This window comes from Cinclus cinclus, chromosome 6 (assembly GCF_963662255.1).
Source record: "Cinclus cinclus chromosome 6, bCinCin1.1, whole genome shotgun sequence".
NCBI lineage: Eukaryota > Metazoa > Chordata > Aves > Passeriformes > Cinclidae > Cinclus > Cinclus cinclus.
In genome coordinates, this window is record NC_085051.1 from 26,137,446 (window position 1) to 26,150,660 (window position 13,215).

At 39.3% G+C, this 13,215-nt stretch overlaps 1 protein-coding gene across 1 annotated transcript in view; it reads right to left on the bottom strand.

Annotated features, from left to right (window-relative positions):
* Positions 1 to 13,215, bottom strand: part of SPTBN5 (spectrin beta, non-erythrocytic 5) — an 86,864-nt gene that overhangs the window by 16,674 nt on the left and 56,975 nt on the right. Inside the window, exons 39-50 of the mRNA XM_062495790.1 lie at positions 12,146 to 12,264; positions 11,398 to 11,512; positions 10,620 to 10,733; positions 9,694 to 9,815; positions 8,894 to 9,056; positions 6,882 to 7,070; positions 6,023 to 6,100; positions 4,459 to 4,631; positions 3,309 to 3,399; positions 2,534 to 2,680; positions 1,001 to 1,138; positions 4 to 260 (exon numbers count right to left, since the gene is read on the bottom strand). Of these exons, the coding sequence (XP_062351774.1) occupies positions 4 to 260; positions 1,001 to 1,138; positions 2,534 to 2,680; positions 3,309 to 3,399; positions 4,459 to 4,631; positions 6,023 to 6,100; positions 6,882 to 7,070; positions 8,894 to 9,056; positions 9,694 to 9,815; positions 10,620 to 10,733; positions 11,398 to 11,512; positions 12,146 to 12,264 (1,706 nt within the window). The remainder of the gene's footprint in view (positions 1 to 3; positions 261 to 1,000; positions 1,139 to 2,533; positions 2,681 to 3,308; positions 3,400 to 4,458; positions 4,632 to 6,022; positions 6,101 to 6,881; positions 7,071 to 8,893; positions 9,057 to 9,693; positions 9,816 to 10,619; positions 10,734 to 11,397; positions 11,513 to 12,145; positions 12,265 to 13,215) is intronic.

Below are 13,215 nucleotides of genomic sequence, written 5' to 3' on the forward strand. Positions count from 1 at the left end.
CACCTCTGCACCAGTTCATCCACTTTCTCTTCTAGTTCATCAGCAAGGAAATGTTTCTCCCTCTGGAACTGCTGAGCTGTGACCACAAGCTCTTGCAGCCGGTCCCTATGGGCAGCAATGTCTTCCTCCAGCTCCTCTTGTTTCTTCAGATGACTGTTCAAAACCACCAGATCATTGTCATTATATGGTGCTTTCAGGTCATTTTCCACACCTTCCAACCATTTCTCTGTGTCCTCTACATTTCTTTGAAAATGAAGACCCTGAGAACAAGCAAGAAGAAAAGATAATTTAAACCATTAGGACAGATAATGTGATGTAAGAATCTTGGTCGCATTCAGTAAAGATTGCACACAAACACAGAGCAACTTCCCAGTGAACTCTTCCCATATACAGTGGTGGTACAAATCAAGAAGATAATTCAGTCCTGGTGAAGACTGCTGAACTGAACAGTGCATTAAACATCAACAGCCTATCTTACTTGTGTAGCACAATTGCAGATCATGGACATAGCACCTTAAAAAAAACCCCAAAACCATATAAAGGGAGAGCTCTGTTTTATAACCATAGATTTTCTGATAGCCCAAGCAATCATAACTCGCAGTCATGAGAATTCACGTGCCTGCAGCTAGAAGAACGAAAAGCAGTTGCAGATTTCTTTTTCAGTGTGCTGGAGAAAAGATGCAAAGACAGATGAAGAGATAACACGTATGGATAAACATATTTTTCCTCAGTATCTCTCTGGAATCTGGATCTAAACCAGAAGCAGAAACCAGAATGGAGCCCAAATGATCCATTCCCTCCATGGTGATCTCCAAATATCCTTCCAATTCCATTCAGTCAGTCCACACTTAGATTTTTTTGCAGTAATGGTCTTGAGGAATCAGGTTGGATTGTATCAAGTGACACACTTGTAGGTGAGACATGTAGCAAGGCAGTCCTGATATCTCTGGAAAAGGCCCCAGGATCCTACTACTGGCATCCCTGTAACCACTGGCATTACCTTGTAAGCATCCTGCAGTTTGGTCCATTTATCCTGGCAACTTGCTACCAGTTCCTCCCATAGTTCTTCCATTTCTTGTAGTCTGGACAGAATGGCTTCTGGGGCATAGTGCCTTTCATGGAGCATCTTCTCCCCTTCCTATGTCAGAAGGAACAGGCAACACATTCTTCCTTTGCTGAATGCACCACAATAAATCACTTTTGCCTTCATAATCAAAGTCAGCTGGCACTCTTATGTAAAGGGCCAGCTGCAACCTTCACCTCCTGACATAACAGATGGAGGGATTGCAGAGACAGAGAAAAAGCTAATAAAGACAAATGGCTTACTGAAATTATGGCAGAAACTGCACAGCAAGGGTAACAAGAGATACAGCAAGGGAATGCTGCTATACAAGGTCCATTGGTGTTTTAAAGAGCAACGACTAGGACTATTCCCAACAAAGAAGGCAGGGCATAATGAAATAATGGGAAAGAGATTGTGCAAACAACTCTTTTAAAACAGATAATTTTACCCAGAATTGTAACTCCACCCTTTAACCCCTCTTGTGTCTGCAAACATGGGGATTGAAACGAGAAGAGAAGAAGAAGAGGAGGAGAGGAGAGGAGAGGAGAGGAGAGGAGAGGAGAGGAGAGGAGAGGAGAGGAGAGGAGAGGAGAGGAGAGGAGAGGAGAGGAGAGGAGAGGAGAGGAGAGGAGAGGAGAGGAGAGGAGAGGAGAGGAGAAGAGAAGAGAAGAGAAGAGAAGAGGAGAGAAGAGAAGAGAAGAGAAGAGAAGAGAAGAGAAGAGAAGAGAAGAGAAGAGAAGAGAAGAGAAGAGAAGAGAAGAGAAGAGAAGAGAAGAGAAGAGAAGAGGAAGAGAAGAGAGGAGAGAGGAGAAGAGAGGAGAAGAGGTGTTTCTAAGATGCAGGGGAATCTAGAGAGGGCAATCTACTTTTAATGTAGTAACCTATTGCAAAATACATCTAGTAAGCACTGCTGAAAATAAAATGAATAAACATGTAACAGCCTGTCCTTCCGAATTTATCATCTGATCACAGCTTCTGCCAAATATCTGACAAATCTTGTCCGGCTTCCTTCATGTCCCGCCTACTAGCATGTCTCTGCAAAGGAAGCACTTGAAAACTCTATCCTTTTTGTTGGATACATTTTATGTGACTCGTTAAGTTGCACATCCAACCAGGTAGGTTCTCTGCTGGAAAGAAACAAGAATGCCTCTAAAATGGCCTTCACCCAGAGAGATGTCCCTAAAGTCAGTGGACTGAATCTTTTACTGCAGACCTGTTTCCATTGCGTGCCCAGTGAATATGCACAGCAAGCTCACACTAGATAGTAAGAGAGTGAAGAAACAGATGGACACAGAAAATTCTCAGTGGACTAAAAGAATAAGCTTCTCAGTATACTCAGAGACAGCATGGACAATGCCAGTGAGAGAACAGTGACTCCCCCTCCCATGTCTGAGACCACTGTAACTCACACTGTCTGCAGAATCTTTCCTGCCAGTTGCCCACCCCTGCCCAAATCCCGACTTCTCTCACTGATTTGATGGAGTCCAGGTGATTTCTATTGGCCATGATCTCTGCTTGAAAGGTCTGGTGCCTCTGCAGTTTGGTCTGCATATTGCTTGGATCTTTCCAGCTATCATCCTGGGCAATGCTATTCTTCTCATTAATCCAGGCAGCCACCTGTGCAAAGCAAACAAACAAAGAAGCAAGAAGAATCTTTGGGGTTTATTCGGCTCCAGCCTGCCAGGCTCTCCTCTTATATGTATAGAACAGGGAACTGGTAAATGGGGACCAAAATGAATTGTCCTTCTGAAGTTCTGCTTCCCATAGCTCCTCCTGCCCTTCATGAAGTCTCCCCGTGTGTTTGTTTACTAGCGCTATTGCCTGGAAAGGGAGCTGTCTCCATCACGTGGCCCCCACGTAGTGAAAAAATGCATGGGCACCTGTGTGCTTGAGGGAGCATAGACAATGATCTCCCTATTTCTGACCTATTGTCAGTATCTCACAAAAAAACCCCAACATTTTTTTCTTTTTTTTTTTTTTATGGTGGCATAATCCCTTTTAATGCATTTATTTCTTCTGCATTTTGCTGTAGTTCAATGTACAGTAGATATTTGTTTATTAGAATAGACTAGAGGGAGAAGAAAAAAGAAATCCCTTCATTCTTATCCTCATCTTTCCCAATATTATCTCATTCAAGGCTCAGTTCCTTGACTTTCCTAACAATAAATCTGTTCTAGGGATTCAGATCTATGCAGCACAGCAAGTTTTTAGAAACCAGAATATAATGAATCCTGTGTAATTGTACCTCAAAAGAATTCTTCAGGAACTTCTGCAGAAGCCTTGATTCCTCTAGCAAACGTCTGCGAGCAGCAGCATTCTCCAGCAGTCTCTGTTTTCTGAGATGAAGACAGATGTGTGAGGTAAAAGTCACAGAGTGAATTAGATAGATAAGGGTTTTCAAATTTCACCTCTAAGACACACATGATTTAATCCTCCATTCCCTAGGAGGGAAATGTCCATAATATGCAGATTCCCTTGATCTGGGCTGCCAGAGAAGATGCCCACGACACTATAGGAAAGATTGCTAGCCAATAGATACGTTTAAACTACCCACAAATTCTGTATACATGGTGTCTCCTGCTAGAAATCACCATTATTGCCTTTCAGGGTTCAAGAGAACATAAACTCAGCGTGTTTCTTATGTGGAAATCCTCCAAGTGTGATGGTGTTTGTCATGTATAAATAAAAGTTACACCATTCTTTATTTTTTTTCCAATTTTGGGCTTGCAGCATTTAATTAATGTTAATGAAGATGTGAGATATTAATAAATCATATCAAATTAGACAATATTAATAAATCACTATGTTCATTTGAATCATAAGGGACCTCCAGTCTCTTTTCATAACTTTTATGTGGCTCTTTTCATCTACCAGAGTCGTGAATACAGCTGCTTTTACTTCAGCACTTATTTCAGATGAACAATATGCAAATTGCTAGTAGGAATAAAATAATTCATATGAAAGGGCAAGATCTGATCAGAAAATTTGAAAATGCCCTACTGGTTAATTTGAGTAGGGCTTGAAGATCAACTCCATTAGAGCAGAGGAAAGCAGTTGTCTAGCAAATGACATTTCTTGATGGTATTTAATGATAATGAAGTATTTAATGGCATGGCAGGCCTTCTGTTTGCAGCACTGTCCCTAAGGCCAGGCCAGAATACAGAATTACAGAGAAACTGCCTTTTCCTGAACCCTGCTCCCCCTCCTTTTAATTGCATTTTGGGAGGCTCCAAGTGAAATACGGCCAATTTGGGAAGACCCCAGTGCAAAGCGCAGAGTTGAGCAAATGTAAACCAGCTTATAGTTCTCTTAAATCATTTAAAGATAATAATCACATGAGGAGGGTTTCATTGCAGAAGAGATTGGTGGCTGACATGGGAAGGATTGAACTTCACCTCCTCAGAACAGCCTGGCATCTGTTGCTGATATTTTCTGAGTCATAATGCTTGTTCTGTGTTAGCTGCTGAGCAAATGAAGCCATCTCGTCGATTTTCTCCATCTGAGCTTCCAGGGCTTTTTCAAACTGTGTGTGTTTCCGCTGCAGGCTCTCCACACTAGACACTGAGTCCTGGATAGATTTCAACAAAGGGAAGGTGCTTTCAGTCCAAGTATTTCCATACAAAGCACTGATAATCCAGAAGGTACATGGCATTTACCCCATATTTGCAAACTAGCTGTCAAGAAAATTTATTGTTCTTTGGAACAAGTTGGCATTGATATGACGCTTGGGACCTAAATAATGTTCCATGCAAGGTCTGAGGCCAGTATTTCAGTGCTGGATACTTAGCTCCTCAAGAATTAAAACATCAGACCCTAATTTGGAATCAGTCTTAAGACAGATGCATGTTGAAAGCAAACGTGGGATGCCAAACTGAAATCAGAGTTAAGTGAACAAATATGTCACAGAAAGAGGTTACAATTAGAGTCTCAGTTCCAACTCATGGAATTTGGAAGAGCTCAGATCCAGACTTGAATCTGAGGACTGGAGTCTGACATTACAGTTAATCTGGAGAGAAACATTTCTTGTAATGTTTGTAATCCCAAGCTTAATGACTCAGAGTGCTCCTTTCAGCACCCCTCTGCACTTCAATTATAGAACCAGTGGTGTCAAAATGTTGTTATTGCAGTAAACTCTGCTTCTCCACTGTTCTAAAGGAAGCAAAAAGCTCACATCAAATGGATCAGAAAAAACACTAAACTTCTGGGTGCTTACATGAGTCATTGGATGGGAAATTACTCAGAGAGCATTTTCTGCACATTGCTGAGCTAAATATGATTGGATGAGTCCTTCTAAGTCTTATAGACTGTAGTGAAGGGACTGCAAATATACTGAACTCTGAGATGTTTTTGTAGCCCCTGCAGAGGCAACTGACTTAGTAGCACTACCTGTACAAGGTGTAGGGTGAGCTAAGTGTCAGAATGTATATCCAGCATCCTGAACACTTTTGCAACCCATGCATCAGTCTGCAGTTTCAGTCATTGCAGCGTTACTGATACCTGTGGTAGGTAATTTAAAGCTACACTGGGTATGCCAGCAGTGACAGAAGTGATGACTTGCACACTGCTGGCAAATGTATTTGGGTCAGATCAGACAAACCAGGCTGAACAAGGCTTTGGGCAACCTGGGCTGGTGAGAGGTGTCCCCACCCACGGCAGGGAGGTTGGGAATGGATGGTCTTTCAGGTCCCTTCCAACCCAAGCCATGCTGAACTTCTATGTTTCTACCCAGTCTCATTTTCCTGCTATAATCAGAGCACTTGGATTGCTTCATTACTCTTAGGGCTGAGATTTCCATTCTGTGTAAAGTATCAAGGAAAGAAATCTGATCCTAAACCACCAACAGCACAGAGAAGTAACTTCAGAGAGAAAGAGCACAGGAAGATTCTGAGCACATAATTGTACAGTCCCCTCTACTCCAGACTGATTGCAGAGAAAATTATAACTTCTCAGAGCACATACCCCTAAGTCCTCATTAGCTAGGAAGGCCTCTTTGCTGCTGAGCCAGCTCTCAATCTGTTCCACGTAGCCATAGAATTTCTGTACAGGGAAAAACCCAACAGTCACAAACATTACAATATACTGAAATGCTGCAAAGCAGAAGCTAACCTGACTTCAGCAGAGTACATTGAAAAAAACAAACTTAAATGGTTATTTCAAAAATTAACATTATACATGAAAAAACATTGAAACTGCCCATACCATCAGATTTAAGTTCGCATATATGTGATGATTTCAGGTGGGATTAGTAGCCCACCTCTTAGTTAAAGTACTTTACATTCTTCGTTATAGAATCTCTCTTTGAGCAGAAATTTTTTAAGGGAGATGACTGTTAAAGGGAAGTATTTCTGGAAAACTGTAGCCAAAATAGTTCTTCTATTAGGTAAAAAGGCCAGGAAAAAATACATTATTCCATCATCCACACTAAATTTTTCTTCAGTTTTTTAAAATACTTTTCTGGCTCCATGTCTTTTTGACAAGGTTATAGAATTTTGAAGAGTAGTGATGCTGTGTTATGGGTATGTGTCTCTTTGCAGATGTATGAGAGTTTGACCAAATTTTGCTAAGTTTTACAGTCTTTGAAAAACATATTAGCACATATTCCACAGAAATTTCTATGATTTGTAGAGGTAAAATTTCTCAGAGTCCTGTCACTAATAAGTGTGCTCAGGCCTCAGCATGCTTTTCAGAAACCAGTGAAATATAGATTAAACGCTGGATATTATTAGCACATCTTTTCATCCTACCATACATTTGCTGTTTATATCAAGAACATCTGTAAGTGCCATGTGCATTCTCTCTTGAATCTCATTTTACTCACCTGTAAATCTTGTGCCTGAAACAATTTTATGTATTGCTCTTTCCATGCTTGGATCAGTTCAGACCAGGCTTGCTGTAGTCTGGAGAGGGACTGGTGAATCTCAGGGGTTGCATAGTGACCAGAATTGGCAAGTTCTCTACCATAGTTACTGAGAGCATTGAATCTTTCCACTCGGGCTTCAATCTCCTCCTAAAATACATTACTGAGGTTGATGTCAAGGATTTATGAAAAGTCAGTTATTTGGAATACAAGCCTTAAGGGGAAGAGTTTGGGCTGTAACTTTCCGGCACTAATATTTGTATGGAAAATCATTCATCTTTGAGCTATGTTACTGGAAGGGCATAAAATTGCCTAAGAGAGAATAAATGTAAATAATAAATTACTTGATTGGTCTAGGAACAACTGTTTTAATACAAATGAAAATTGTGATTTAGTTAGAAACATTAGAAAATGCTAAGATATAAATGAACACAGTTCCAAACATCCATAATACCATCCCCCAGTCTTCCTACATGAAAGTATCTCTTTTAAGAAACGCTGCCTAGAATTTTTCCTCTCCTGACAAATAAATTGGCATCAGATTTTTCATTAAAGACATGGTTTTATTTCATTTTGTGTTAAAATGAAACACATTTAACTTTTGCACCTGGTCCGAGGACATGAATTATACCCCAAGACTGAATCCTGAAGGTGAAAACATGAAAAGCAATTATGACCCCTGCAAACTGAATGTGGAATTGCTAATGTAAGCAATTTGAAAATTAAAATAACAATGGACCGAAAGAATACCATGTATTAACTCATAAACTACCTTAAACACTATGGCATGTACTATTAATTTCTGAAATGAGAACTGCTGCTTTTAGAGATTTTTGGAGTGGTGGTGTTGCCCAATCATAGATATCACAGCTATAAAATTGTAATTCAAGTATTTTTAAAGTTCACATTAGCATCTCGTGCTCAGCTCGAGCTGAGAATGAAAAATTCCTCTCCTTCTTGCCTTAGCTATAATTTTAATTTAGTCAACATAAGAACATAATGCCTGAATTCCTCCTTTTCTCTGTGATTGTCTTCTTAGAGCCATTTGGGCTCCTTGACTAACAGATGTTAAAGACTTAGATCTTCCCACCATTTAAATTTGGAGCACACTGCATTGGTGGTTTGTGATATTTCTAATATGACAAAGAATTATTAGCAAAAACATTTTTAAGTGATATGAGAAGGCATTGTTAAAATGGATGACTCTAAAGAAGGAGGGGACTTCAGGTACTTCACACAAAATTCAGGTTTAGAAAATTAATCAGAATGTACAAACTGTTTGTGCTAATAACAGGACCCACAAAGCACTGGGTGTTAGTAATTATTCTGTGAACAGGATTTTTAGAAGAAGTAAAATAATTGCATAGAGAATGCAGCACAACAGCTGAAAGATAGCTATGATTCTTGGGGAAAAGTAAAATATTGACTTTTTTCCTCATGGTAATTAAAATATCACTCCTTTTAGAAAAGAAGCCAGAAGTATTAGCCAAACTAGCCAGCAAAACATTAGTAAGGTAATTATTACTAGGATATGAAGTGTTTCAGAACTGAATGTGTAGCACCATTCAGTGGTAATTTACTTTGCTGTGTGAAACAAACTGCTGTTTTTATTTTCTTCTCAGGTAAGTTAAGTTCATATGAAAAAATCTAGCTCAAAGCAAGGCTTAACTGGCATTAACTTCTTTGGCAATATGAATAAGGAGATGAGCAGTGAGCATGACGTGAGACTGAGCCTGTTTTTCACCATCAGGCTTGGACAGCAGTACAGCTGAGAGCTCATGGGGCTTCTGAGCCTTTTTGCAAAGACACAAGCTGCCAAACAGCTCATGAGACAGTTTTGTCAGAATGTAGGTGATTTCTATCCACAGCCTGGTACTGGAAACAGCTTTTTTTTACCATGTTAAAGGCAGATGTATGCTGTGGACACAGAATGATTCCCAGTATGTGCAATTGGAACCATGGAAGGTACTTGCCTTTCTCTCCTGATGCTCCTCAATCATGCTTTCGGCTTCATTTGCACTTTTAGGCAGCCCCCCTGCTTCCATTAAAGCTCTGGTGTTTTGGGCCCAGTCTAGTATCTCCTTCATCTCCAAGTTAAATTTCTGCAACTGGTACGAGGCTGCCAGCTTCTCCTTCCTGCCACACAAGGTGCAGTTCAGCATTATCTGACACACAATTACCTCACTGCCTCTCCCTCCCCATTTTCAGAGGAGAGTATCTTAACAGAAGCCTAATGAAATTAATTCAAGTTTTCCCTTACAGCTCCTAAGAGTCTTCATGTTGACCAAAAACACAGGAGATGCACACTGCCTTGGAGATAACATGCTTACTAATTATTCTGCATCAGTTCATTAGTACAAGAAAAGTAAAATAGCCTTCATATCTGTTGCTTAAAGCAATGTTTACAGATCAGGATTAAGCCTTTCTTGTTTTGAAAAGATTTGATAAAATAAACACCTTCAAGAACCATCCAAAAATAAGTCTTTCACAAAGGCTTCATGATAGATTTAATTTGATAATCTGAAGGCATTTTAGTAACATTATTTAATCGGATAAACCACAAGAACTTTGTATTGGTCTTGCCAAAGTCACATCAGTGGAACTTTTTGTGTATCAAGTCACACTGTTTATCCAATGCAGGTGTCTTAGCTGCCTGTGTAAATTTTGTAAAAAATCTTTAGAAACCTTTAAAAGAGCTTTGGCAAGTAGGGTTTGACCCCAGGGAGAAGCTTTGCTCCTGCTGAGAGATATTCAAACAACTCTAAGTCTTCACCTTTGTTTGGTCTGTCCCTGGAGTCGTAGCCAGTTGTTTTTCATCTCCTGTTGCTTCATAGTCAGTTTGTCATTTATGGATGGATTCCTTGTGGAAAGGCGGAAAGATTCCAGTTCTAGTGGCTGGGAAGAGATTTATAGGGAAGTAAATTTATTACTTATATTCATTCCTGAGTTTGTCTTTCAGGAAAAATAGTTAATTTTAAGACCCCAGCTCTCAAAGGCAGGTAAATAAATTGCAATAACAAAATATACAAAGGGATAGGTAATATGCAAAAAAAAAAAAAAAGCATTTGTGAGCAAATAGCCATGTGAAGAAAGATCTCTGTGCATTCCTTTGCACGCACAAAAGTTAATTAACAATTTGGAAAGCAGTTTTTTAGAATATGGACAGATAGGAAAATGAAGTGCTAATTCTAACTTCTATTAGCAGTCTGAACAGTAATGAACTCTTATCAACTCAGGTTGAAAGTTGAAAATCATCTTGCAAAATTCTGTCAAGTTGATAAAAATGAAGAATTTTAATTATGCAGAAGAGAAAATATGCCGGGATGGTTTTAATCCTTAGAAAAAGTAGTTATTATACTAAAAAGACAGAACGCAGATATTGCCCATCTCCCCCGTACAGCCTTGATTGTGCCTTCTAGTAATCACCCACGTTTCACATAAGAATTAGCTAACAAAGTCTCAGTGTTGAAGGTACTACACATATTGTCACTATTTGTATATTGTTGTGTAGAAAAAGTTTTCAATATTTTCTATATGAAAGGGCTTATGGTATTTTCATGAGAAGAAATTTATGTTGCACTTGAATTGCTGAAAATTCCTGCAAATCAATCCGAAGAGTAACAATGACTTTTTACACCATATTTTCAAGAAGAAAAAGTGAAATTTTTTCAATTTCATTTGTACTTCCTTACTTCTTACCTCCATTTTTGACTTAATAACACTGATTTCTCTCTCCATTTCTTCATGTCTTCGAATCAGGTTTTCCACACTTTCCACATCTTTTCCATAATCCAGTGCTTGCATCAACACACTCTGGAGAGGGCAGTGGGATGTGCAAATGGTGAAGATGACACCAAATAAAAGGATCTGTATCTCAACTATTTCAAAAAGCCTCTTCCTTCATCACCTTTTTGCATTGCCATCTGAATGTTCTTATTGTCTTTGCAAGTATCACTGGAGCACATTGTTTGCTCTCCTTACAGAGATGAAACAGGAATCCACATCTCTTTGAACACTCATAATCCTGCTTAAAGTGCTTCCAGCCATTCACATGTAAAACAAAGACAGGTGTGCCTCCCTGCATTTCTCAATTTATTTTTTTTTTTACTGTACCAAACCAGAAAAATATTTCTCAGTAAATTGTGGCACAGAAATTCAGGTATGTGCTATGAAAATCTGAAAAATAAAGTTTACCCTTGGGATCCTTAGAAATTAAAATCCCAAAAAATGAAGAAATACATTTTAAAGGTTGTTATAAAAATTTCAAGCCAGAAGTCTTGTAACCTTAAGTAGTACCTCTTGCCTAGTGATTATAATTAAATAAATACAATTACTTACATTGATGCAATAATTATTTTTTACATAGCCTTTTTTTTCTGTTAATATCAAATTATTGGCATATTTGCCTCCATTTTCTGAATGAATAAGATTGATAGAGCATTTTTCTGTTTCAATCAATCAAAATTGGAAAACTTACCTTCTCAGTAATTCTTTCTGTGATGTCATCTATTTCTCTGATTAAGGCATGAATCTCTAGGGCTCCCTCTAACTTCTTTCTGTATGCATTCAGGTTACCATGAAAACTGTTCCACCTTTAATTGGAAATAATGTTTTAGAGATGTATTTCAGAGGTAAGGATTTCCACAACTGAGTTTCATGATGCCCATATTTAAACAAAACCACAGATTTTCTGAGCTACCTAATGCATGGATCCCCCAATTCTCCATAATAGGTGGCTCATCATAGGGATAAAGCACTAGCCAGAGATATCTGGTTGTATTTATTACATGTCTTCAGGATGGCATGGGGGTTAAAATCTAAAAAGTACTGATGCAGTTTCCTTAAACTCTCAATAATCTCACAATCGTTTTCTTCATGCTTTTGTTTCTTAGACACAGGCTGTGGAGCAGCAAAAGCACTTTCACCAGGACAACTGTGTGAATAGATGGAAGTGTCTAGGCTTCATGAATCTTGTGTGCCAAGTGATGTGAAACAGAGTATTTGTCTCCAAGGCTAGAAACTTGACTTTGGCACTTCTGGATTAAAAATCCTTCTAAACTACCTGCTCTGGTAGTGTGGAAAGACAACTCCAGTGTCCGACATTTGGTAGTTGTGACATTAAAGAAGAAAACAAATGTTCCAATTCCTCCACTTAACTCAGTTGAAGACACTTAACTTTCCATTCTTGTTTTTGCCTCACACAGAACATTTGAAAGCATACGCACTTCTCATTGAGCTGCTTCCGGCGCTCATAGATTGTCCTTGTTTCTTCCTTGTTCTGTCTCTCCAGTTTCATCGCCAGGGCATTGATAGCCCTGATGTGAGCATCATCCACTGTAGACTCCTGTAAAGGGAGAAAGGGAACAAAGGTACACGTTCAAATTGCTTGTGACTGGGTTTTCCACCAAGGTGGGAAAATCAACACAAGCAGCAACAAGAAAGGGTTTTACCTCACTAACATTTCAGACACATGGAGTTTGCTCTACTACAACTCTGGTGTTACCATGTGCCTGATGAGAGGACAGTAGAGGCAAGAAATAACATTAATGGCTCTTGCTGCAACAATGATCTCAGTCTACGTGAGGTCTCTCAGACATTCATTTCTAAACCAGATATTCCAGCAGTGTTTCTTTTGGTGAAGCAACACAGATGCAGGTGCTGGTTACATAGGTGGCTGCTGTGGAACGCTGATGTGTGGCAGATTGTTCCTCTGTCAGCCAGGGAGTGACTCATGGGCTCCTGGGACTGCTGGCTGTTTTATCTAGGTGTGCTTCTGTCCTGGAGTGCCTTCTGTACTGTAGACATCAGGCTCAAAATCCAGCCTTAAGAATCCCAGACAACCATGCCACTGTGTTTTTTTCTAAGGCTAAGTCTTCTAGGAGAATTACTTCCCATGCACATACCATAGAATGGATGATATTTGCACACTGCCCATATAATCTGGAGTATAGTGGAATAATTTTTCTTTTGGAGCACTACAGATGGCCAACACTGAACACTGTTCCAAGATTCAAAAACATTCTTTATTTTTCTGGTACATATAAATCACAAGTCTAGCTGGGAGACAATCACTGGTGTAAAGAAGCACAGCTGCAAGATACCAGCCTACTGTTAATGTAAGTATTTACTCCACTGTGTGTTTTATTTATGCTGCATCCATACCAATATGTCTGCTTCCATATGTGCTTTCCAATTATACGCAGCTATAAAGTAAACAAGAAAAAACAGCAGACAGTCAGATATTCTTCAGAAACCCTGCAGCCTCCTCTCCTGGGAAATAGCAGTACAATGAATA